Genomic DNA, 27,896 nt, shown 5'->3' with positions numbered 1-27,896 from the left:
CATCTCAGGGCACAGCGACTGCATGCACCCTATGACCATGGACCTTGGCATTTACCACATACCAGTGTCACTGCATGGCACATCTCCAATCCACATACAGTACGCTTCTGCACTTTGTTACTTTAGAGTGTGCTGCACTTGTCTTTACAATGCTTCTGCTCTTTGGGACATTTTGTACATGTGGTTGGGCAACCATTTCATGAATTGGACCATGATGTATGCAGGGATCCTTGCCTGCTGTCATAGCGCTCCCTGAAATTGACCCGTTGAAAGATCATAGCATTTTTGCTTTGCCTTGCCTTGCCTTTTTTTTATTCATTCACGAGATGTGGGCATTGCTGGCTAAGCCAGCATTTATTACCCATCACTAATTGCCCAGAGGGTAGTTAATAGTCAACCACGTTGTGGGTTTGGTTCCATGAGGGCCAGACCAGGTAAGCTTGGCAGATTTCGTTCCCTAAAGGACAACGGTGAACCAACTGGATCGTTATAACAATCAGCTATGGTGGTGTGGTCACCAATGAGCTAGCTTTTGATTCCAGATTTTTATTGAATTTAAATTTCACCATCTGCCATGGTGGGATTTGGACCCATGTCTGCAGAATGGTAACACTTCTCTAAACAGATGCTACAAGACCTACTGTATTTTCTCGGAAATTTCTGTTTTTGTTTCCCATTTCCAGCATCTGCATTTCTTTTTGTTGTTTGTTTAGTAAACAACTTTATCTCTTTATTTCAGGCATTAAGGAATGCAGTCTTCAACAACAAAGAGGTGACCATGCTCCTTTGGAACCTTCTTACCCTTCCCTTCCCTTCCCTCTGCCTCCATCTCTTCTCCAAACCCCACCTCTTATTGGGCATTTCTCTCTCTTTGGGCTCCATTTCTGCCTATTTTTACACTCCTTTTCTCTCCCACCCCCCTGTCTTTCAGCAAAAATGCTACCTTTTCCTAGTCACTATCAGTTGTGAAGAAAAGTCACTGAACTCGAAGTATTGACTGTGCTTTCTCTCCAAAGATGCTGCCAGACCTGCTAAGTTTCTCCAGCAATTTCTGTTTTTGTTTCAAGTTTCCAGCATCCGCAGTTCTTTGTTTTATGCTTCAAAATGCTTGTTCAACATCCCTGTTATAGCCTTGTCTCCCATTATTAATCCCACAATCTCACCGACTAAGGGACCAATGCTCATTCCTGCTTATGCTGCAACTCCCTTTCTCAGCATTATGAATGCATTGACTGCCAGTAGACTGTAGTGGTTCAAGAAGGTGGCTCAACATAACCTGTTCAAATGCAATTTGGGATGGTCATACATTGACCTCTCATGAACAAAAAAGTTAACGTTATGTCAAAATATTATCTTGTTTTTTTGTGCTAGTTCATGAAGGTCTTGTATTAAATTGGCAGTTTAACCATTGAAGGATCAACCGCTTCTCAAAACTTCAAAGTAAATAAGTGAAAACATTATACAAAAACTGTAGATAATGAAAAATTATTAACAACTTTAAGATATGCTTGACATACTTTCTACTTAAGACCACACCTTGAATATTTTGCACGGTTGTACTTTCCATATTTCAGGAAGGGTATATTTGCTTTAAAAGTTCCCCCAATTGGATCCTGAAATGAGAAGGTTGCCTTTAGACGAGATATTGAGTGAATAATATTCTCTTGGAAAAAGAGAGAAAAAAGACACTTCAAAATTCAGATGTAGTGCTTTTGAATTATGCTCAACAAATCAGTAAGTTTTGTGTATCAGGAAGGAGAGATCACATTCAGAGTCGACACAGCCTGAATGACACTATAGTTCAGGGAGTTTGGAGAGGCTGCATAGGGATTCAGTGCAGAGGAGAAGAGGTGCTTTTTACTTACTTTCTTTGGTTCACAGTTTATACGTTTTTTTTTAAAGAAAGATCAATTGAAGCCTTGGATCAGGGACCTAATATAAAAGAGTGACATCACAGTAAAACCGCAAGTTCACTGGTTGGTGATAACTACTAATTTGACTATCTATTATAGGTTACTTTCCAGACTACAAGTTAAAAAAGCAGCACATTTTATTTTTAAGTTAGTTTAGAAATTAAGTAAGTAAAATAGAGATGCAGGGCCAGGTAACATAACTTTAGGATGTGGAAACTGGTGGACCCCATTGTGGTTGAGGTGTTGGCTGCTTAAAGAAGTTGATGAACTGGAGTCTGAGCTTTGAACACAGCGTCACATCAGGCAGGGGGAGAGTTACCTGGACGCCGTGTTTCAGGAGGCAGTCACACCCCTTCGATTAATTGCCTCATGCAGTCAGTGGCAAGTGACAGGCAAGTGACTAAGGCAGGTAGAGGGATCCAGGAGTTAGTTGAAAGAGTCTCAGTCCTTGAGCTTGTCTAACAGGTTTGAAATTCTTGCTCCTCATGCGGACCAAAGTGGGGGCTGTCGGGAGGATGAGAAAACTGACCACAACACCGTGGTTCAGGGAGCCTTTCGAGAGGGAGGCAGAAAAGAGAAATGTAGTTGTAATTGGGGATAGTATAGTCAAGGGAATAGACACTGTATCCTGTGGACAGGAGCAGGAGTCCCGAAGGGCATGTTGCCTGGGTTGAAGATATCTTGTCTGGGCTGCAGGGTAACCTGGCGTGGGAGGTGAAAGATGGAGTTGGTCCACATAGCTACCAATGATGTAGGTGGAGAAAGGTTTTGAGGACCTAGGGGCTAAACTTAAAAGAATAAACTAAAGGTAATAATTTTGGAATTGCTGCTTGAGCCACTATCAAGTTGGTCCAGGATCAACCAGATTAAAGTGGTAAAAGTGTGGCTCAGATTGGTATAGGAGAAATCGGTTCAAATTCATGCGACTTTGGCACCAGTACCGGCTCAACCTGAATCACACTGGGACCAGAGTCCTGGTGAATCACTGGGCTTGTGGATAAGGTTTGAAATTCAGTAGTTGGAAAAAGTTTAATGGGAGAAAGGCTCAGCAAAAGTTATTAAAAGTTTCCAGAACAAGTAATAGGACAGGAGTGTAAAAATCTGACTTCAGACACAGCAGATGACGGGACAACTATGAGAAGGGGATGGTCAATGTAGGACTGAGGGTGTTGTACTTAAATGCTCACAGTATATGAAACAAGGTAATTGAGCTTGTAGCGCAGATTGAAATCGGTGAGTATGATGATCTGGGTATTACAGAGACGTGGCTGCAAGAGAATCAGAGCTGGGAACAAAATATACAAGGATTCACGTCCTATTAATAGGACCAGCAGATGGGGAGAGAAGACAGAGTTACCTTGTTAGTCACAAATGAAATTAAACTGATAGCAAGAAGTGATGTAAAGTCAGAAGGCATAGAATCTGTGGGTAGAGATGAGAAACCACAAAGGATAAAAGTCCCTGATGGCAGTTCTGTACAAACTTCCTCTCAGAAGTCAGGATGTGGAGAAGAATGTAACTTAGGAGATGAAAAGGTATGCAATAATTATGAGGCACTTCAATTTTGCAGGTGGACTGGGAAAATCAGGTTGGTAGCAGATCTCAAGAAAAGGGATTCATGGAATGTCTGAGATTTTTTTGGCACAGCATGTGGTTGAACTCACTTGGGAGCAACCTGTTCTAGATTTGATGATGTATAATGACTTTATTCAGGAGCTTAAGGTAAGGCACCCACAAGGGGGTCAGTGTGACAATAATTATGATAGAATTCACCCTGCAGTTTGAGAGGGTGAAGCTGGAATCAGGTGTAATGGTATTACAGATGTGTAACAGTAACTACAAGGATGTGAGGGAGGAGCTGGCCAGAGTTGATTGGAAGGAGAGCCTAGCAACGAAGACAGTGGAGCAGCAATGGTAGGAATTTGCGGGAGTAATTAGGAAGTGACAGTAGAAATTCATCTCAAGGAAGAAGAAATATACTAAGGGGAGGGGAAGTCATCCATGGCTGACAAGGGAAGTCAAGGTCAGCATAAAGGCAAAAGTAAAAGCATAGATTGTGGTGAAGTTCAGTGGGAAGCCAGAGGATTGGGAAGCCTTTACAAATCAGCAGAGGGTAACAAAACACAATTAGTGGGGAGAAGATGAAATATGACAGTAAGCTAGCTAGTACTATAAAAGATGATTGCAAGAGGTTTTCTTTTAATATCTAAACGTGAAGAGACAGTTAAGAGTGGACATTGGACTGCTGGAAAATGAGGCTGGAGAAGTAGTAATGGCAGACGAATTGAATAAGCACTTTGCATCAGTTTTCACTGTGGAAGACACCAGCAGCATACCAGAACTTCAAGAGACTCGGGATAAAGGTGAATATAATGGTCATCACTAAGGAGAAGGTGCTGTGGAAGCTGAAAGAGCTGAAGGTGGATAAATCACCTGGACCAGATGGACTATACCCCAGAGATCTGAAGGAGATAGCTGAGGAGTTGGTAGAGCGATTGGTGATCTTTCAGGAATCACTGGAGTCAGGGAGCATCCAGAGGACTGGGAGACAGTAAATGTAACAGCCCTGTTTAAGAAGGAAGAGAGGCAGAGACAGGAAGCCATAGACCAGTTAGCCTAACCTCCATCATTCTTAAGATTCATTCCATCATTAAGATTCTAAAGATGAGATTGCAGAGCATTTCGGAGTGCATGGTAAAATAGTGCTGAGTCAAAACGGCTTTGTCGCGAGAAGATCATGCCATTCTTTGAGGAGGTAACGAGCAAGTTAAACAAAGGAGAGCCAGGGACGTAATCTGTTTGAATTTCCAGAAGGCCTTTGACAAGGTGACACACAGGAGGCTACCTAGTAAAATAAGAGCCCATGGTGTTAGGGGCCAGGTATATGCTTAGATAGAAGATTGACTGACTGGCAAAAGGCAGAGAATAAGGATAAAGGGTCTTTTTCAGGATGGCAGCCAATGATTAATGCATTGTGCAGGGGTCCATATTGGGACCACAACTATTCATGTTATTACATTAACAATTTGAATGAAAGAGCTAAGGGCATTGGTGCTAAGTTTGCAGATGACAGAGATAAGTGGAGGGGCAAACAGTGTTAAGGGAGCAGGGAAACTGCAGAAGGACTTGTACAGGCTAGGAGAATGGGTGAAGAAGTGACAGATAATTAAACTGTGGGAAAGTGTGAGGTTATGCACTTTGGGGGTTGGAGGTGTAGACTATTTTCTAAATGGGGAAAGGCTTCAGAAATCCGAAGTACAAAGGGATTTAGAAGTCCTCGTTCAGGATGCTTTTCAGGTTAACACACAGGTTCATTTGGCAGTTAGAAAAGCAAATAAAATTTTGGCATTCATTTCAAGAAAGCTAGAATACAAAAGCAGAAATGTACTGCTGAGGGCTGTTTTGGCTTTGGTCAGATCGCACTTGGAATGTTGTGAGCAATTTTGGGCTGTATAACTAAAGAAGGATGTGCTGGTATTGGACAGAGTCCAGAAGAGGTTTACAAGAATGATCCTGGGGATGAAGGGCTTGTCATATGAGGAACATTTGAGGACTCTGGGTCTGTGCCCAATGGACTTTTGAAAGATGAGAGGGGATCTGATTGAAACTTACAGAATACTGAAAGGCCCTGTTAGAATGGATGTGGAAAAGATGTTTCTACTGGTCGGAGACACTAGGAGCCAAAGGCACAGCCTCTGTGTGTCTGAGTCAGGAATATTGAGAACATGGGACCATGGTCTCAGGATAAGGAACTAGTCATTTAGTCCTGAGGATGAGGGTTTTTTTTCATTCAAAGGTGTGAATATCATTTTAAATTCTCTTCCTCAGACGGTTGTGGATGGTCCATCATTAAATGCATGTAAGGTTGAGATAAACTGATTGTTGGTCTCTCAGAGTCCAGTCATCTGTGAAGCTATGGGGAAATAGTGCTCAGCCTTTAGGTCAGCCATAATCAGATTGAATGGCAGAGCAAGTTTAACGTGGCATATGATGCATTCTCATGTTTCTTGTGTTCTTATTAAGTTTTGTCTAAATTGCAGTCAGCTTTTGTGAAGTGAAATATTGCTGCTGCTTATAAACAAATATTTTTCTCCACGTGCTTTTTTTAAAAAATGATTTTCAACTCACAAAGCAAATGAACTGAACTTTTATTGTAGATCAGACTTATTTTGATTTGGCAGTCTGACATAATAATCCTTAAGACACTTTGGACTTCTTACAAATAAATATTTAAGATTCTTTTGTCTCATTAACTTCTTCCAGTTCTTGTGCCCATTGTCACCTGGTTTGGTTATTGTTTACATTACTTAAGATTGCATTTTTTACGTACAGCAATTTTGGTAGATTAAACGATCATTGATTGCTGTAAGGTCTCAAAGTATCATGCAATCAAACTGAGTACATCTGATACTGTTCATATCTTGCAAGGAAGAACCCTGAGGACACTACTAGATGTGCGCTCAGTCCCTGTATCTTGTACTTGGATTTCTCAGATTTCAGTTGATCACAAATGCAAGTCTGCCACATGGAGCAATCTGAAATATTTATTAAACTAATAATGTAATTGCAACACATGGCAACTTTCTTGTCTTCTAACTGTATCTCTTACAGATATCCATATTGTGTATGTTGCTGTTTTGAGACTAGATAGGAACTTCACAAATGCTTATGAAGTGTGCAAGTCACGCCGTTATAACTAATGGAGAATAACTACTGTGGAGAAGTGCTGCTGCTGTTCTAAATCCAATGAAGTTCTGTTTTGATATAAAAGTATTCATGTAATTTTCATCACTACATAAACTGAGTAGTGTACATTTGTACATTATGGTGCCCACAATGAAAGAGTTTCACTAAATTCACAAGGCAGATAGAAGGGATATAAAATCCAGTGGTAACTCAAGGAAATTATTGAAGTGTGGAACATCACTTCCTTTAGGATTGTGGAATGATTTCTATCCATTAAAGTGATGTTGACAGCAGGAGTGCCATATAGTTCTTGGCACTATAAATGAACCATATTTAACATTAAAATCTAAATAATACTTAATTGCCTGGAGCATAATACTGATCTTTGTTTTCCCTAGCTGGAGATCATACAGAAAGGTAAATTGACTGCGCCTGCTCTGCGTTTCTCTAATAAAGTATGTCTCAATTTTGTAACTTGCAATAATTGCTGTTTTACTATTATAGACAAAGAAAGAAAATAAACTGCAGCTTTCTGAAATAAAATGCTTATGCAATTTTTTGAATTATGTATGATATTTTGCCTCATGCAGCAATGAGGTGTCGTGAGTTACTGGCCATACCAACTGTAACACAAGGCCTAGATCTAATTTATACATTTTGTGAGTTCAAAATGACATGTCGCGTTAATCTGTAGGGCAATTATGATAATTTTCAGGGGAGATAATAAGTCGCAGTTGGGCATAATTCCAAAGCAATAGGTCTGAGTTTTGAAGCACCTTTTTATCTATATACAGACTTGAGGCTTGTATAGTTTGTAACATTTTGCAGATTCTCACTCTTCACCCCCTACCAGAGCGACCCTAATTATTTACTTATCATTGTATCATACAGATAGTTTTTTTGCTGTTATTGACACTATTTTTCCATATCCCTTGATCACTCCTCTTGATCACCTTGAGGCATTGCCCTTTAAATTAAATCTGTTGCATCAAAATTGTGTCTTATCATGCTTAGAAAAAGAACCTTCGGGATAGCTTATCACGATCAAATCATTCGTCTGGATATATTAGAGGCAGTGCTTGCATCTTGTGTTGTAGACTGCATAACATGTATCACTGAATGAAAAAAGACAACCTACCACACTGCGCATGGTTGTCACTCATGTCCTCTGCTGCTGATAGGATCTTGAGCAATTTACAGAGCAAATTCTTGTTAAGCATCTGTTTATTCCTTGCAGCAGTCTCTTCTGTGCAGATACATCTGCAACAACTGAATTAGCAAATGGCAAACAATAATATATATTATGTATCTGGGATTATAACGTTGTGGAAACTCATCTGCTTCTCCCCCGTGTACCAAATTTCTGAAGATCTGAAGAAGGGTCACTGGAGCTGAAACATTAGTTCTGATTTCTCTCTGCAGATGCTACTAGACCTGCTGAAATTTTCCAGCAATTTCTGTTTTTGTACCAGATTTCTGAATTGATGAGTTCAATGTATTATTTGCTGCTGCGGTGATGATTATTGAAACCCAATTAGCCAATGTTGAGAAGGTCAAGATAATAATTCCAAATAGAAGCATCATTGACAGCTGACATTTATAGTCCCATGATGGCTTTCTGTCTATCATATGATAAAGATTATTGATCAAACCAATATCCATATATTGAATGATGCAACTAAAGTCTTGCTGAGATTGGCAAGAGTCATGTTATAAATTTATAAGTTTAGCATAAACACCAGTTTCCACCTTTCTCCCCTGGAACCTTTCCTTGTGCAGAAGTGATTTCCCCCACTAGGAAAGAATCCAGCTTTTTAAATAAACCTAACCACAAAAAATCACCCAATGGCGAACACTGCCTGGACATTGTAGCGAGTGCTAAATATCAAAAAGTAAAATAACCCAACTCATTTTAATTAGCCTGTTCAGACATGTCTAGAGGTAGTGCAACTTAAACTTGGACTTTCTGGCCCAGAGCTAGGGGCATTACCATTGCACCACAAAAGTGTGTAATAACCTAATTATTTAGTTTTGAAACCTACCACTAATTAGTCAAATTACTTTATTAACAATAAATAAACACTGCCCATCATGGGCCAAGTACTCATCTTTTTATTTCAAATCAACTTGTCGGGCATGTTATGACACACACCTGGAACGGATGGGACTTGAACCCAGACCTTTTGACACCGGGTTAGAGACATTACCGCTGTGTCAGAAGATGCCTTTTTTGATTTGAATTACATTCCACCAGCTGTGATAGGTTTTAAGTTTTTGTCCCCAGAACAACAATCTGTACCCTTGTCATTATTGTAATGTAGGAATCGAGGCATAGAGCAAACTCCACAGGCAGCAGTGATTTCTTTTTAGTGGGACTCTTTGAAGGTTAAAGGTTGGCCAGGACACCTTTGAAATACTGCCATGGAGTCCTTTACTTACATCTGAGGAGGCAAATGAACCATTGGTTTAATATCACATCAGAAAATATAGCATCTCCAACAGCACAGTACCACATGAGTATCACATTGGAATGTCACCTTAGGCTTTTGTGCTTCAAGTCTCTGGAGTGCAACTTGAATCCACTGCGTTCTTACTAAGAGGTGAGAGCACTGCCAACTGATGCACCCTGTGAGACATCACAGTAACAATTTACAAGACACATTACAATAATTTCAAGAGTGCTGCTGTGACCTTGCATAGCAAGGAGCAATATCATGAGAAAAACCATCAGTGCCAAGTTTTCCCATAATCACATATCATCCTAACTTGCTGTTTTGACACTGTTGTTGTCATTTGGTCAATATTCTGGAATTGTCTTCCATTCCTGGTGTAGGAGCAGCAAAAAAAGCATGAATTGCAACAGATCAAGAAGAGGTCCCCAGGGCATCTACAATCCCAGCAGCACTCAGGTGGTTGGCCAGTTAATCAAAGTTTATCGTTATTTCTACAGTATAACAAGAAACACATACTAATAGTTAAATAAGTGTGGTGACATGCAAAATCTGCACAATGGTGTCTTTTTACTGTGTCACTATGTAAAAAAAAATGGAAAATTGAAGAATTGTGTAAACCTGAGGCATTCAGGGATCCTAGTTTGGAGACCTGTGGTTTAAACTATTTATTTCACTCCATTAATGTCTTCTTCATAACACTTGGTTGTAAAAAATGCATCTATGGGTAGTCTAGATTTTAAATGAGAAGAGGACATGTGGTTGGTTTGCTATTGTTGTGGGCAGTCTATTGATTTTCATGTATGTTTCTGCAAGGAACCCCTGGGTCTATTGAGGTTTATGTTCTGAAAAAGTGGTGGAAAGGTGCCTGAATTTTCAGTACTTCTTACTTTAATTCTTTTGTATTGTGTTCTGTGAATTCTAACTTCAGGACTAGATTCTGTGCAGGAAATGGGAAAGCACAAGTCACTTCCAAAAGCATAAATATAAATAATTTGTAGCCCAAGAGATGAGAAATGTTTATTTGTGAACACAGCATATGCTTGTTTGTGTCACTGCAAGAAGATAGAAGGCCTTTTATGAACAAGTACCTGTCTAAACTACAGGATGGGGAATTGCAGCGAAAGTGCCTTTGCATCAGGGGCAATGCACCTGAGGGGAGAGTGCCACTGTGGAAAGGAAAAAAAAACTGATAAGTTCTTGGCAAAGTGGTTTTCTAGATGCTGAATGTGGATAAACCCAATGTCCCCTGTCTTGCCTTACTTAGGTTGAAAATGCATCAATGGTAATGCAAAATAAGATTGTTTCAAATGAATTGAATGTAGTAACTATAACATTTTAATTGCAAGGGCATCGAGAAGACCATGCTTCCCCACCCCATTTGACTCTAGTACAAGTTTATGCCGCCTTTGACTGAGGTAGCATTCGAAAGGAGGGTGCACTATTGATAACCAGGTTTTTAAAAAACAAGCCTGAAATTGCTTGTTACTCTTTCAACTTCTCTTCATCTACTTTGCACTATTGTTGAAATTCAGCAAAACCTGGACTATGCTTGAAGGCCTTTGTCTTACTGCTGAGCATTTCCAGCATTTTCTGTTTTTATTTTATATTTTCAGTATCCATAATAGTTGGCTTTTGAGCTTTTTTTGTCATATATGTAGAGAGACTGGATCGGTTACGGCTGTATTCATTGACATTTAGAAGAATTAGGGAGGATCCTCATGGAACAGAACTAGACAGTGTAAATGCAGGAAGGGTGATCCCAATGACTGAAGAGTCCAGAACCAGCCATCACAATCTAAAGACTGTGGCAAGGAGACATTTCTTTACCAGACAGTGGCGAGCCAGTGGAATTCTCTGCCAAAGAAAGCGGTTGAGACCAAAATGTTGAATGTTTCCAAGTAAGGAGATAGAAATCATTCTTGGGGCTAAAGGGATCAAAGGGTAAGGGGGAAAATGGGAATAGGGTACTGAGTTGGATGATCAGCCATGACCGTGTTGAATAGTGGAGCAGGCTCAAAGAGCCAAATGGCTACTCCTGCTCCTATTCTCTATGTTTCTATACACTGCAGCTAACAATTATCTGAGGTAAATACCCAAAGTATTATGTGCGTTTTTGTACATTTTATTTAGCTTACTGTTCTGAAATAATAAATCATTCCAACCTTGTTTATCCTACTTTGTTTGGCAAAAGGAATGTTGTTTCTACACAGTCAAATTCAATAGTCCCTGATTAATATTTCTTCTTGCTGCAGTTTTCCTAGAATATAGTACATGTTTGACATTGTTAAACTTGTATGCAAAAAGTGTGCTTCTTGAGATTGCTATGAACAGTAATATTTCCTCCTGGAGCAAGGGAAATCAAAAACATTGCTGTGCTCAACAATGCACAAGTCTGACCCATTTGACTCCATATTGCTTGTTTGATGCCAACCCTGATGCATAATTTTAAACTGAAGTGTAGATCTCAATAACTGGATGTTATTGTTAGCTACCAAAAGACACCATCATAAATCATAATTTGTATTTTCCTGACAGTTATACATGCAGTGAAATGTTGTTTTTGACTTTCAGGTGCTCTCCTGCTGCTTTTCTAATGCACAGGGACAGAACTGTTCTTAGCACTTGTAATGCAACATTTTCAGCTGTCTTTTAATCTCCAATCCCATGCTAGATGTTGGTCTAGATGTCTTTCCTCCATTTGTTGACTGGATTCAAGGCCCCTGTAAAATTCCCATATTCATTTGTCAGCAGAGAGAGCACAGAAGGTAACTTCGGGAAGGGATCCTTGCAAGTGCACTGAAACCAGTAGGTGCAATGCAATTCATGCCAGCCATTTGTTTATCTTTGTCTGTGTGCCCTATCACCGAAATCCTCTGCCTCTGTGCTTGTGTAATTCAGTAGTAGAAACCAGGAAGCCCATTCTCAATCAGCATTTAATTCCACGACTGAAAATATGACCAGAGTAAGCAAGGCATTTTTAAGACAGACCAAAGTCACGCGCTGCCAAAATGTCCTAATGTCTGAAAAAATGGAAAGTTGAAATGCCTTTAAGTGTGCCCATGTGTTGCCAATTGCATTCTCAAGTTTCCAAAAAGAATTTTCATTATAGATGCAAAGCCAGTACTTAACTCAAAGGGCTTTTTTTCATGATCATCTGTGACAATTGGCAGCAATTGTCTGTGTTTTTCTTTGCTGAAATGTTTATGATCATTTGTCACTAATTCTTAGTGGTAATGGGAAGCTATATTACAGGTTACTACTGCACCTCTCTTACTCCTGCAAGAGAATGCATTGAACATTCTACCCTGTGAGTGGAACAGGGAGAACAGTATTCTCCTTTCTTCCTGATCTCTGAGCAAAATGCTTGCATTGTTTCCCCTAGCCACCATGTTCTGTATGGCACTTCTACACTCAGGTGAATTTTGCATCTTCCATTTTGATATAGTGGCCTCCGACAACTAGCAGAATAACTAGATTAAAATTATGTGTTTGTTAAACCCAATTGTTGGGGCTGTGGGAACAGAAAATTAAAACTTATGTTTATGCGGCATGTAAATTGACCACAGGATTTTGTAATGCATGCAGCAAACTTCAATTATCTGTTTTGTGATAATAAATGAGAGATAAATATTGTACAAAACACTGGAAGTAATTCCCCTATTCTGTTTGCCTGGGACAGTAGAAGAGTTTCTAGGTTCAATCTTCCTGGTGGTGGTGACAGGGGAATAAAGAGGCCAAAATGGCCCTGGCAATATACTCTCTGCCTTCTCCAATTAAGGCCCTTTTAAGGTCAGTGATTGGCCACTTAAGGGCCTCAACTCACAACTTCCCCATTAACCTGCCTTCCTAGTGGGCTAGAAAAACAATGTTTCCAAATGAGAAACCAAGGCAACCTGTCTGCCACATTAGGCAAGGAACTTCCAATTGTTCCAATCTGGGGGCTGTGAGAGGCACAGATGGTTGGACAAGGCATTAGCTTCTGAAAGCCACACTCCTGCCCTCGCCTCCTTCATCCCTGAGCTTCTCTCTACATTCCCATTCCTTGAGAAGTGTATTAAAATTACATGACATCCCACTGCTGGATCCCCCAAGGAACAGGCCTCAATTTGTGATCCTTAGGACCCAGAAGCTGTTGGAAAGTTGTGCCCCTTGCTTTACTATCTAATCCAAAAGACAGAAAATCTCTTGGTACTGCATTAGAGTGTCAGCCAAGTTTCGTGAACTTAGATCTTGAAATGGGATTTCAAACTTCAATTCTTCGATTTAAAGACAAGAATGCTGACCACTGAACGATAGCTACCCACTTGACAAAACATAGTGCTAGTTTTCCTGGCAGCTATTCTGAACAAATCTGAAATATTTACATCAATGTTGTCGCAATATATTAAATAAGCTTGTGGAGCCAACAAGAAAATCCCCACACAGCCTTCACTCTTACATGAACACATCTGCAGCCACACAACAAATTTGAAGGGACCTGACATTTAAGCCACCCATGGAGAATGATGGGAGGTTGTCACAGCAAGAGAGATCGAGTGTCTAAGGCATCGGAGAGGACATGGTGAGGCTTATACTGGCAAAGTGAAGCAAGTGATTAACCTTACTGCTCACTGCTGGGTGTTCCTCCAGACAGCTGAGACTGCACTGACCTCGGTGGCAACCTTGGACCAGGCTGACATGGTGTGGAGTCATGACCTCCTCTACTGCTGGTAGACGAAGTGGATGTCCCACTTCTGCACCACCCAATCCAGCCAACAAACTGGGACATTGATCTTCCCTACTATGACTGGAGCAAATGTCAGGAGCTGTACAAAACAGCTTCAGACTAACAGTACTTGTCAGGGCGCGCAATGGCTTTGCAAAGATGGCTCTGTTGCCAGGAATGGTGGTCAATTCTGGCATTGCTGGCAGTGGTGAGTTTTGCCAGGAGCAAGGAGTAGTAAGGTAGGGCTAGAATTGGACTAGAGAGGCACTATAGGCATGGGGCAGATAGTTAATGGGGCAAGTTTTGTAACATACAGCAGAGATCTCACGAGGCATTCTGGCCAGAAACCCTTCAAGAAACCCAACAAAACTGACAGGCAAAAGAATCTAAGATTCAGCCCACTGTGATTGTACCTTGTGTTAGTAATTTTTTTTAAAAAGTTCAAAATAGAAATTCCAAAAGACTTTGTAAATTTGTACAGTGAGTGAGAAGTAATACTTTTACCAGAGATGAAAGAAAAGAATTAACAGGCTAAAGATTGATTCTTAAATATCTCACTCGTGAAGTCTGCTTGACACAAAACACTTCTGATAATTTCTTCTGAAGTACTTTACATCCAAGTTCTTTATCTAAGTAAGTTGAAATAAAATATGGCAAGCACAAATGTTGCCATTGAAATGACTTGATATTTTGCTTGTGATAATATTCTTTATAAATTCCCCCTAGTATTGAGCTTGACTGACTTTAATCATTCAGTTTCATGTGTTTTTTGTATGATTGGAACTGCTGAAGTTTAATTACCTTTTCATTTCACTTTTGTTTTGAGGACATTGAAGGCCTTAGCTGTTATCAAGTTAAGAACCATGACGCAAAGTTACAAAGATTTTAATGAAGTTCAATTTAATTAATAACTTGCATTTATATTGCATCTTTTGTGTCATAAATCATACCCAATCCAGGAACATTACCAGAAAAAAATTGACACTGAGCCAAGGAAGAAGACACTAAGATAGATAACTTAAAGTTTGGTCAAAAAATTTTAATAATTGGTTTAAAGGAAGTAAAAGAGGTGGAGAAATGCAGGGAATGATTTTTCAAACTTGAGCCATATGTGATTGAAGACATGATTGAAGACATATCTAACGTTCAAAAAGTACCAAATATGCACAGGTGGCCAGAATTGGAGGAACACTGAGATATTCAAATATTGTAAGATTGTACGAGATTATAGAGACGAAGAGGGACAAGATCATGAAGAAATTGAAATGCAACTGAGAATATTAAATATGCTGCATTGTTGGTGACACTATTCATTGGAGTTTAGAAGAATGACAGGAGATCTCATTGAAAGGTATAGGATTCTTCAGGACAAAGTAAGTACTGAGGATGTTTACCTCATGGGCGAGTCTGGGACCAGAGGACAGTTTCAGGATAAAGGGGTGCCAATTTAAGACTGAAATAAGAAGGAATTTCTTCACTCAGAGTTTTGAGAGTGATTGGAACTCCTTGCCACAGAGAGCTGTGGGGGCAGAGTCCTTGTGTATTTAAGGTTGAGATACATTGAATCTTGATCAGTAGACCAATCAAGGCTTGTAGATAGACAGGAAAGTGGATGTGAGGAATGTCATCAGAGATAGTGATAGTGAGATTATCATAATCCTATTGAATGGCAGAGCGGGTTCAAGGACCCAAAAGGCATGTTCCTATTCCTATTCCTATTTCTTATGGTCTTATGCATTGAGAGCCAGTGTCAGGAAACGTAGGCGCTGATGGATGAACGTTACTTGTTGCAAGTTGAGATAGAGGCAGGAGTTTTGGAAAAGCTGAAGTTTACCAAGAATGGAATGCCAGCTGAGTGAGCATTTGAAAAGTTTTGCCTGGAGTGAATAAAACCATGGTAATGGGTTTGAGCAGCAAATAAGCACTGGGGAAGAGTTGTAGTATGTAGTCTATGTGAGCATTAGAATTTGGGCGTGGAACATCAGCTCTAGATCAAAAAGGAGGCCAAGATTGTGAACGCCAGGTGGTTCAACCTCCGAGCGTGGAGAAGGGAATAGAAGCACAGGTACTTGAATGGAACTCATAGCAGGGACCAATGACAACTTAAGGAATCTCCATATTTAATTGGAGAAATCAACCCAAAAACCATTGTCTATTATATTCCTGAAGATACATAGTAACTCATAATATTTGTATTTACTATGAATATTGAGCACCTGTAAACTAAGTTGCTTTTGGGGTTCTTGTATAAAAAAGTTTTAAGTTGTAGTGTTTGTGTGGGGTGGGGAGGGACAATGAAGTTTGGTTCTTAACCTTTATATTTTTTCGGCAGATTATTACATTTGGTTTAAGTGAAGCTTTAACAGTAAAAAATATTTTGGACATAATTTCTGAGGACATTTTTCTTGCAAGTTCTGTTGATTCTTCATTAAGTGGTTTCTGTAATGCAAAAAAAAATTCAGAATGTATCTGTAACTGTTACGTTCAGCAGCAACAGGTCTATGAGATGCTTTAGTTGAGTCTGAAGTACTTCACAATCTATAGAGTTCACCCATGTGATAAGATCAATTATTGCTCCTTTGAGAGGGGGAAAGCATATTGTGCTTATTTGCTGCCCTCTGCAAATGTGACTTTCTAAACCATGAAGGAGATTCCAAGATGCTTGCATGAGCACTTGGGAATATCACAGATTGAAGGGAATTGAGCTTGAATAACGAATAAGATAAGGATTTAAATTTGAGCTATTGTGGCCCTTGCCAAAAAAGGAACCTTTCACAAGCAAATTGCAAATCTCCATCAGAATTTTGTAGGTGCAGGAATGCTTAGGCCAACCCCAGTTAATTATGTATGAAATCTTGCATTGTGACTAGACCAACAACAGTGGGAAGGAGGCAGTGAATCACCTTTCAAGTAAAATTAATAGCTTTAAACCCAGAAAGGCAAGAGATTGAATGACCTAAAAGCTGCAACACAATTATTATATGAGAGGTAACAAGGTGTAGAGCTGGATGAACACAGCAGGCCAAGCAGCATCAGCAGAGCAGAAAAACTGACGTTTCGGGCCTAGACCCTTCTTCAGAAATGGTTATTTATGCAAGCCATTGGCATTCTTCATTGGAGTTCAACAACAATCTGTTGATCATGGGCAGAGTAACAGCTGGATGAGAAAGAACTGCTTACCTGTAAACGTTATAGACCTGTGTTTTGCCATTTGTTCCTGGATATTCTTGGTACAAAATTCAAGCTCACTGAATGGTGCATATGAATTTCAGCTTGCTCGTTAATATTCTTCAACAATATTTATTTCACTATATAATTCAAATCTAATTAGTGAATCATGAATGATATACTGCTGTTTAGGTTATGCTAAGATTCCAAGTGTGTTCAAATTGGCACAATATTAGTGAATGTCATTTGCAGTAACTATATTATACACTGCTTCCAAATTCACCTTGGAATGCTATAAAAATTAAATGTACAAAGCTCAGCTGCATTTTTGGTGGATATTCAATGTTATGGTTTATGATTTTTTTCAAATTTAATTAATGGTGATAAAATCTGAATTACAATTAGTTTCATCAATTAATTATACACAGTTTAGAACTACATGAAAATAAAATCCAATTAAAGTATATATTTAAAGCTATAATACGTGGATTTTTACTGTAAATTTGAAAGGATTTACGTTATTATCATGACAGTGTATTTTGGTGTGAGTCAGTTTTTGTTTGCATTCAGTGTTTATTAAGCATTTTTTTAAAAATTCTCAATCACCTTTGGTATTGCAAACTTCTGTTTCCTTCCTTCCTGCTGACCTTCGGCTTTTTAGATATGTTTATCTTCTCTGACTGACCTTCATCTCAGTGCCAGATTACCTGTTAGTGAAGCATCATTCTTCCCTCTGTGACCTCTAAACCTGCTTTTTTTTTAACCTAGTCATTCCCCGTATGTTGGTGGCACTGGCTGGACTAGCATTTATTACCCTTCCCTAGTTTCCCTTGAGAAGGTGATGGCCTTCTTAAACAGTTCTAGTCCATTTGCTGTAGGTAGACCCACAATACTGCCATGGAGTTCCAGAATTTTGACCCAGCAACACTGAAGAAATGATATATTTCCAAGATAGTAGGAACTACAGATGCTGGAGAATCTGAGATAACAAGGTGTAGAGCTGGATGAACACAGCAGGCCAAGCAGCATCAGAGGAGCAGGAAGGCTGACGTTTCGGGCCTAGACCCTTCTTCAGAAATGGGGGAGGGAAGGGGGTTCTGAAATAAATAGGGAGAGAGGGGGAGGCGGATGGAAGATGGATAGAGGTGAAGATAGGTGGAGAGGAAACACAGTTCAAAGAGGTGGGGATGGAGCCAGTAAAGGTGAGTGTAGGTGAGGAGGTAGGGAGGATGGACAGGTCAAGGGGGCGGAATGAGGCGAGTAGGTAGGAGATGGGGCTGGGGCTTGAGGTGGGAGGAGGGGATAGGTAGGAGGAAGGACAGGTTAGGAAGGTGGGGACAAGCTGGGCTGGTTTTGGGGTGCGGTAGCGGGAGGGGAGATTTTGAAGCTTGTGAAGTCCACATTGATGCCTTTGGGCTGCAGGGTTCCCAAGTGGAATATGAGGTGCTGTTCCTGTAACCTTCGGGTGGCACCGATGTGGCATGCAGGAGGCCCAGGAAGTGCTACACCTGCCCCTACACCTCCCCCCTCACCCCCATCCCAAGCCCCAAGAAGACTTTCCACATCAAGCAGATGTTCACCTGCACATCTGCTAATGTAGTATACTGTATCCGCTGTTCCCGTTGTGGCCTCCTCTATATCGGGGAAACCAAGCAGAGGCTTGGGGACCGCTTTGCGGAACGCCTACGCTCAGTTCGCACTAAACAACTGCACCTCCCAGTCGCGAACCATTTCAACTCCCCCTCCCGTTCCTCAGACGACATTTCCATCCTGGGCCTCCTGCAGTGCCACAACAATGCCACCCGAAGTTGCAGGAATAGCATCTCATATTCTCCTTGGGAACCCTGCAGCACAACGGCGTCAATGTGGACTTCACAAGCTTCAAAATCTCCCCTCCCCCTATCGCATCCAAAACCAGCCCAGCTTGTCCCCGCCTCCCTAACCTGTCCTTCCTCCTACCTATCCCCTCCTCCCACCTCAAGCCCCACCCCTATCTCCTACCTACTAGCCTCATCCCGCCCCCCCTTGACCTGTCCGTCCTCCCTGGACGGACCTATCCCTCCCTAACTCCCCACCTACACTCACCTTTACTGGCTCCATCCCCGCCTCTTTGACCTGTCTGTCTCCTCTCCACCCATCTTCTTCTCTATCCATCTTCTATCCACCTTCCCCTCTCTCCCTATTTATTTCAGAACCCCCTTCCCCCTCCCCCATTTCTGAAGAAGGGTCTAGGCCCGAAACGTCAGCTTTCCTGCTCCTCTGATGCTGCTTGGCCTGCTCTGTTCATCCAGCTCTACACCTTGTTATCTCATATATTTCCAAGTTAGGATAGTGGGTGGCTTGGAACTTGCAGGGATAGTGCTACTCCCAAGTATTTGCTGCCTTTGTCCTTCTAGATTGTTGTGGTTGTGGGTTTGGAAGGCGCCATCTTGAGGAGCCGAAGTGAATTTCTGCTGTGCATTTTATAGGTGGTACACATTGCTGCATTGCTGAGCATTGGTGGTGGAGGGAGCAAAACTTTGTGGATATGGTGCCAATCAAGTGTGCTGCTTTGTCTCAGATGGTGTAAAGCTGCTTGAGTTGTTAGAATTGCATTCATCCAGGCTCGTGAGGAGTATTCCATCACATTCTGATTTGCCTTGGTAAATGGTGAACAGGCTTTAGTGAGGTGGGAAGTGAGTTAACCACTGTGAGATTTCTGGCCTCTGACCTATTCTTGTAGCTACAATTCTTGTATAGCTGGTCCAGTTCAGTTTCCGCTGAATGATAACTCCCAAGATGTTGATAGTGGGGAAATTATTGACGGTAATGCCATTGAATGTCAACAGGCAGTGGTTAGATTCTGTGTTTTTGGAGATGGTTATTGACTGGCACTTGTGTAGTGCAAATGTTACTTGCCACTTATCAGCCCAAGTACTTCCCCTCACTCCTGGCTCGTCTCCCACACTGAAACCTTAGAAACTTGACACCATCCAAAACTCTGCTGCCAGCAACTGCCAGCAATTCCCTTGTCAAATCACATCGACTCAGTAGTGTTATGACTTTAAAATTCTTAAAATTGTTTTCAAATCCTACTTTAATAAAAAAAAAAATCTTCGGTCTCTGATCTATAAACAATTAAGTATTGAAAAAGCATCAAAGCACTAATTTTCTCCAACCCTCCAACTTCCCAAGATATCTGTGCTCTTTTAATTCTGGCCTATTATCACTATACTATCAGTTACTGTGCCTTCAGATGCATAGGTCTGAGATCTAGAATACCACCACCATTCCCCCCTCACCCCAAAATTTCCTGAAATATATCTTTCGGCCATGCTTTAGGGCATGTGATGTAGTATCTTCCTATGTTGCTCGATGTCAGATTTTGTTTTATAATGTTCCTGCGAAGCCCTTTGGGATGTTTCATTTCATGAAAGGTGCTACATAACTGTAGATTCTTATAACTTACAGCAGTAATGTAGTCTTGCGTCAATTGTATTAGGATCTTTGTTAGATTGCACCTGGAGAACTGTGCACCCACTGTTTCATACCCACTGTTTCTGCCCCTCTCTTTCTGCCCCTCTGTGCAGTTGTGGTTTCCTTATCTCAGGAAAAATATTGTTGCCGGAGATAGAGTACAACAAAGGTTCACAGGACCTGTTCCTAGGAAAGTGGGATTGTCCTCAGAAGAAGGATTGGGTAAATTAGGCCTGTATTCTCTTGAGTTTTGAAGAATGAGGGGGTCATCTCATTGAATCCTACAAAATACATAGAGATCAATGGAGTAATTGTCAATATGACATTTTCCCTGTTTAGGAGTTTAGAAATAAGTGCAATGCCATTTAGGACCAAGACGAGAATTTATTTTTGTTTTACTCAGAGCAAGGTGATGTTTTGGAATTCTTATTTCCTCCTATTGAAGCACAGTTTTGAGTATATTTAACATTGAGTTTGAGAATATTTTTGATCATCAGTGATGTGAAGAGTAATGGGAATATTGTGGGTGAAAGCATTAAAGTGTTCAATCAACCATGATCATGAAGCAGACTCGACAGTCTGAATTACCTACTCCTTTTCCTATGTTTCTAGATGTTAGGTGCCCATTTTTATAACATTGAAAAATAAATGTCTTAATTAAAGTAAACTGTAGAAAGGTTATATTTCAAATCATGTACAGCTTACCATTGAAAAGTATGTTGGAACTTATTTGGATATATGTTAACATCAGTGTCATTGTGATAGCAACATTCTTTCCGATGCAGAATTTAAGCAATTGCTGTTCAGTAATCTGAAGCTAATAGCAACAAAACAGAAATGATAGTGGCATAAGAAATAAAAGTTTGAGAGAGGTTGGCTGATGTATTTTGGAAGACCCTACTAATTAGAGAATGTAGGAGTAATGCCAAGCAGCTTTGTAGAGTGTGAAGGAGTTGTGAAATTATGCTATTAAGCCTAGAGAGAATTGCCTGTAAGTGACATAGCAAACACCATAAAAATCAGCTTAAAAATATCACCCTGAGGCCATATGCTTTCCTGTGTTGCGCCAATTTTTAATCCTCCATTGGAGGGAAAATCCACTCTGTTGCCATAAACTGAGAGGGTGAGTTGCCAAACAATAGAATGTGCATTTCCCAAGAGGCTCTGCCTTCAACTTTATGAAAACATTTGATTCTGAAGGAAATTTAATCAGTCTCTTTTCATTGTTTCTTTTTCTTTCATCAGTAACACGTACAGCTAAACATATGTGTACACCTTTTAGCAACAATTACAGTGATGTTTTCAGTTCTCATAGTTGCAGACTAAGTATGGTAGTATTTTAGATAATGATTCAATGGGCCAATTATATTTTTTTAGAAAAAGATATTTGCTGTATCTGATTTATTGCTTGAGACTTCACCTTCCTCACTTTTACTCCGGGTGAGTCTTGGCAGCAAGATGGGAGAAAGGATAACTGGGAAGTGGGAAAGTTGTATTTCTTCCTGCTACTTTGTGTCAGAAAAGCAGGCTTTATTTTCTTAATTCTTTGATGAATGTGGGTGTTGCCAGCAAAATTAGCACTTGTTGCCATCTCTAATTGCCATTGAATTGAGTAGCACGCTAGGCCATTTCAGAAGGCAGTTAAGAGTCAAACACATTTGCTGTGGATCTGAAATTGCATGTAGACCAGACCAGTTAAGGATGACAGATTTCCTTCCCTAAAGGATATTTAAGAACCAGTTAAACAGTATGCCTCACTAACTTGATTGAGTTTTTTGAGGAGGTGACGAAGGTGACTGATGAGGGAAAAGCAGTTGATGTCGTCTACATGGACTTGAGTAAGCCTTCGACAAGGTCCCTCATGGCAGATTGGTACAAAAAGTAAAGTCACATGGTATCAGGGCAGAGCTGGCAAGATGGATACAGAACTGGGTTAGTCATTGGAGACAGAGGGTAGCGGTGGAAGGATGCTTTTCGTAGTGGAGCGCTGTGACTAGTAATGTTCCACAGGGATCAGTGCTGGGACCTCTGCTGTTCGTGATCTACATAAATGATTTGGAGGAGAACGTAGCTGGTCTAATTAAGTTTGCAGATGATACAAAGTTTGGTAGAGTTGTGGATAGTGAGGAGGATTGTCAGACAATACAGCAGGATATAGATCACTTGGCAGCACCCCAGAAAATGGCAGATGGAGTTTAATCTGGACAAATGTGAAATGATGTATTTTGGAAGGTCAAGTACAGGTAGAGATTATGCAGTGAATGGCAGGACTCTTAGGAGTATTGATATGCAGAAGATCTGGATATGCAGGTCCACACATCACTGAAGGTGACAGCGCAAGTAGATAAGGTAGTAAAATGGCCTGCAGGATGCTTGCCTTCATTGGAAGGGGCATTGAGTATAAAGATAGATAAGTTTGCTGCAGCTTTATAGAACTTTAGTTAGGCTACACCTTGAATATTGTGTACAGTTCTGGTCACCACACTAGCAGAAGGATGTGGATGCTTTGGAGAAAGTAAAGAAAAGGTTTACCAGCCTGGCATAGGGGATTTTAACTATGAAGAAAGGTTGGATAGACTGGGCTTGTTTTCGCTGGAATGCAGGAGATTGAGGGGTGACCTGATAGAAATTTATAAAATTGTGAATAGCATGGATAAAGTGGAAAGTATGAGGCTTTTTCCCAGGGTGGAGGGGTCAATTAGTAGAGGACGTAAGTTCAAGGTGCAAGGCCGGCGGGGGGGGAGTTTAAAAGAGATGTGTGAGGCACGTTTTTCACAGAAAGGATGTTGAGTGCCTGGAACGTGCTGCCAGAGAAGTTGGTGAAAGCAGACACATAGCAGCATTCAAGAAGCACCTGTTCCAATACCTGAATAGGAAGGGAATAGAAGGATACAGATCCTGTAAGTGAAGACAGTTTTAGTATGGAAGGGTAAAATATGTCGGCGCAGGCTTGGAGGGCCAAAGGATCCATTCCTGTGCTGAATAGTTCTTTTTGTTTTAGAGATAGTAGGAACTGCAGATGCTGGAGAATCCGAGACAACAAGGTGCAGGGCTGGATGAACACAGCAGGCCAAGCAGCATCATAGGAGCAGAGAGGCTCCCTCCCCCTTGGTCCAGGAACTCCCTACCTATGTCCGTGACCCCACCCACGCCCTCCACCTCCTCCAGAACTTACAATTCCCCGGTCCCCAACACCTCATTTTTACCATGGACGTCCAGTCCCTCTACACCTGCATTCCCCATGCAGACGGCCTTAAGGCCCTCCGCTTCTTCCTGTCCCGCAGGCCCGACCAGTCCCCCTCCACTGATACCCTCATCCGCTTAGCCGAACTCGTCCTCACACTCAACAGCTTCTCTTTCAATTCCTCCCACTTCCTACAGACAAAAGGGGGTAGCCATGGGTACCCACATGGGCCCAAGCTACGCCTGCCTCTTTGTAGGTTACGTGGAACAATCCCTCTTCCGTACCTACACCGGCCCTAAACCCCACCTCTTCCTCCGTTACATTGATGACTGTATCGGCGCCGCCTCGTGCTCCCACGAGGAGCTCGAACAGTTCATCCACTTCACTAACACCTTCCACCCCAACCTTAAGTTTACCTGGACCATCTCTAACACCTCTCTCCCCTTCCTGGACCCCTCTGTCTCCATATCGGGCAACCACCTAGAAACCGATATTCATTTCAAGCCCACCGACTCCCACAGCTACCTAGAATACTCCTCCTCCCACCCACCTTCCTGCAAAAATGCTACCCCCTATTCCCAATTCCTTCGCCTCCGCCGCATCTGCTCCCAGGATGAGGCATTCCACTCCCGTACATCTCAGTTGTCCTCGTTTTTCAAGGACCGTAACTTCCCCTCCTCGGTGGTCGAGAACGCCCTCAACCGTGTCTCCCACATCTCCCGCACCTCATCCCTCACACCCCGTCCACGCAATAAGAACCAAAAAAGAATCCCCCTCGTCCTCACGTACCACCCCACCAACCTCCGGATCCAACGCATCATCCTCCGACACTTCCGCCATCTGCAATCCGACCCCACCACCAAAGACATCTTTCCCTCCCCACCCTTATCTGCTTTCCGGAGGGACAACTCTCTCCGTGACTCCCTTGTCCGCTCCACACTCCCCTCCAGCTCCACCACACCCGGCACTTTTCCCTGCAACCGCAGGAAGTGCTACACCTGCCCCCATACCTCCTCCCTCACCCCCATCCCAGGCCCCAAGAAGACTTTCCACATCAAGCAGATGTTCACCTGCACATCTGCCAATGTGGTATACTGCATCCGCTGTACACGGTGTGGCTCCCTCTACATCAGGGAAACCAAGCGTAGACTCGGGGACCGCTTTGCAGAACACCTACGCTCGGTTCGCAACAAACAACTGCACCTCCCAGTCGCGAACCATTTCAACTCCCCCTCCCATTCCTCAGACGACATGTCCATCCTGGGCCTCCTGCAGCGCCACAACGATGCCACCCGAAGGTTGCAGGAACAGCAACTCATATTCCGCTTGGGAACCCTGCAGCCCAATGGTATCAATGTGGATTTTACAAGTTTAATCTCCCCTCCCCCCACCGCATCCCAAAACCAGTCCAGCTCGTCCCTGCCTCCCTAACCTGTTCTTCCTCCCACCTATCCCCTCCTCCCACCTCAAGCCGCACCTCCATCTCCTACCGACCAACCTCATCCCGCCCCCTTGACCTGTCCGTCCTCCCTGGACTGACCTATCCCCTTCCTAACTCCCTACCTACACTACCTTTCCTGGCTCCATCCCCGCCTCTTCGACCTGTTTGTTTCCTCTCCACCTATCCTCTCCTCTATCCCTCTTCTATCCGCCTCCCACTCTCTCCCTATTTATTTCAAAAGTTCTTTTTGTTTTGTTCAGTTGAATAATTTCAACAATCAATGGTAGTTTAATGAACACTATTGCTGAGACTGGCTTTCAATTTCACAATCATTAATTGAACCTAAATTCTACTGACTGCCATTTGAGCCAGTGTCCCCAGTGCAACAGCTTGAGCCTCATGATTACAGTAGTGACTTTACTGCTACGCCAGTATTCTTTAATACCAACTACAATAAACATTTGATGAATTCGAGAACAAGTATAATTTCAGAAAATAAGCATACCATAAAAGGAGTGCATTGTGTAAAATGTAACATTGGATTTAACTGTTGCTTGGGAAATGCTTGATAACCAATCATTAATTCATTTCACACCGAGTTTGAACATCCTTCCCTATATTTGATAAATCAAGATGGCATTCCAGAAGGCTTAGGATTCTCTGTTTAGTGGAATAGGGCTGACATTGTAAACGCCTCACTGTTTCAGTATACTTTGTGTTCACATTAGTACTGAGAGTGACGGTCTTACTGATGCTCATTTATAAAGGCTACTTTTTCAGTGACTAATTGATTTGTGGTGTACAGTAGCAATTAAGGTCAGGTACAACTGTTAGAGTTTCAATATCATCCTTCTGTTGGAGGGAAGAGCTGTGAGCAATCAGTATTGAAGCACAGATTTGTGATCCAGGAACATCACCTTCTGAGTTTACTTAAAATACACTGCAGGCCCCCTAATGAGCTTATTGCAAGTCCAATAACTTATTAATGGCTGCATTTTGCACTAATTATGATAATAGACCTTTCAAACTATCACATTTTAAATCTTAGATGCATGGAATTCTCCTTCAGTAATTTCAAGTGGTATCAGTTCCAGGCCCATGAACCTAATCCTCTCCCCAAACTCATGACACCAACCTTCATTTCATGTTACTTTGTTTGACAGTCAACACTTTTCAAGAAAACCACTAACAATCAATTATTGATACAAGTCCAATTCAAGCCTTGTAGCAGTGATAGTAATGACAAATATTTTCATGAGAATTTCTTCCAGCTTCTACACAGTCCTAATTGAAATTTTGCTTTGCATTCCAAATAGTGATAATGATTTCTCTTGCCGCTTATTCAGCTGAAGATACAGAACAAAATAAACATTGCATTAAGCTATATTCTAGAATTTCTGAAATATTGAATCTCATCAGTCAAGGACAGAAAAAAGTTCTTGTGATCTCTTCATCAGACAGGATACATGTAAACCACTCACACCCATCCCGCAATGCTGCTAACTGACCTCCCTACCTACCAGTTCTCAGCCTATAATACCTGACAAAAGAGTCTCAATGTAAAGGTAAAGAATATCTGCTGAATGTTCTTAGCACACATAATAACCCAGTGAATTTTATATTCCTGCTCCTTATGTTCCTACCATGAACCTAAGGATATCATCATGGTGAAAATAGTGATCATATTGACCAGTTGACTCCTGACCATGATTAATGCAAGTGGCATCCTTTAGAAAGGATGAAAAGTCTCATGAGAGTATTCTGCTTAAAGCTCAGACTTTGATGCAGAGCATATACCAATAGCCATTAATAGCGTGTTGTATTAAATATCCTCATGAGGCCTTTGCTCCAAACCGGTGGTGTAATGAGAAACCAGTTTCATTGATTTCAATAAGAGATGGTGATTCAGAATGTGAGCTAATCTGTGAATATCAGAAAAAATAATCATTTATCAGTTCACTGTGCTGCGTGCCCACCCAATCTTTTTTTTTAATAAAACAGTTTGGCTTGGGATTACACAGTGCACCAGTTTTCATTAACATCAGAGTATCCACTCCTTGATAAATGCAATTGCTCTTTCTAACCTCCATCACCAAAACAACCCATAGAAAAAAAGAATCAAAATGTCTCACCTTGTGAGAACACAGTTAACGAAACAAGTTTCATGTTGGGTTTAATAAATTATTTTCCTATTGATTTTTAATACTAAGCAGGGAAAAATATTTCAACTAGAAATACTTCCTAAACTTGTCCTCCGTTTTAAGAAAAATGATCTTTTTCAACCTCCCATGACAGTTTCCTCCTTTCAGCTCTGTAAAACATTAGCTATGCTACTCAGCTTCTTAGTGTCTTTTTTTTAAGTTTTCTTTGACATCACAATGACAATTGCAGAGCAGATACAAACTTCTATAATCCACAATATATGCCAATTTGATGAGAACAATTTTGCGCATTGTGGTACATGAAAGAACTATACAGGGTAGACAAATTGTCACATTGAAGACAACATTACTGTTTTGAAGCTCCATGCTCTACACATTACCTTCTCTTAATCTTTCTCAGCTGAACGTGTGTTCAACAGAGGATGGATACCCACTCACTACCCACCATGTACTCCAGAGGGGTTAAGGACATTTACACAATGGCTGTCAGCTGCCATTAGGTCCTTTCCGTCTATTAAAAAAACACCTTGTCCTGCAAGAAAGGTAAAATTCTATTCAAGAGTGAGGTGTATTTGGGGACTGTGACCATCATGGGTGAGTAGCTAGAATTGTGTGCAACTTGTGAGGTGTGGAATAAGGTTTTCAATGGTGATAAGTTTGTAAGGTTGAGGTGAAGTTTTTGGTGTTAGGTATGAATTGGGATTGTTCATAGGTATGTAATGAGGGTA

General features: G+C 41.3%; 1 protein-coding gene across 1 annotated transcript in view; it reads left to right on the top strand.

Moving 5' to 3' along the window:
- Positions 1–3,247: 3,247 nt before the first annotated feature.
- The window catches only part of LOC125484867 (protein diaphanous homolog 2-like), a 43,085-nt gene continuing 18,436 nt past the window's right edge, over positions 3,248–27,896 (top strand). Inside the window, exons 1-2 of the mRNA XM_048605333.1 lie at positions 3,248–3,448; positions 3,561–3,635. Coding sequence (XP_048461290.1) covers positions 3,248–3,448; positions 3,561–3,635 — 276 coding nt within the window. The remainder of the gene's footprint in view (positions 3,449–3,560; positions 3,636–27,896) is intronic.

The sequence above is a fragment of the Rhincodon typus genome, chromosome 14, assembly GCF_021869965.1.
Source record: "Rhincodon typus isolate 14 chromosome 14, sRhiTyp1.1, whole genome shotgun sequence".
NCBI lineage: Eukaryota > Metazoa > Chordata > Chondrichthyes > Orectolobiformes > Rhincodontidae > Rhincodon > Rhincodon typus.
Note: the sequence above shows the minus strand (reverse complement) of the source record. Positions and strands in the feature narration are given on the sequence as shown.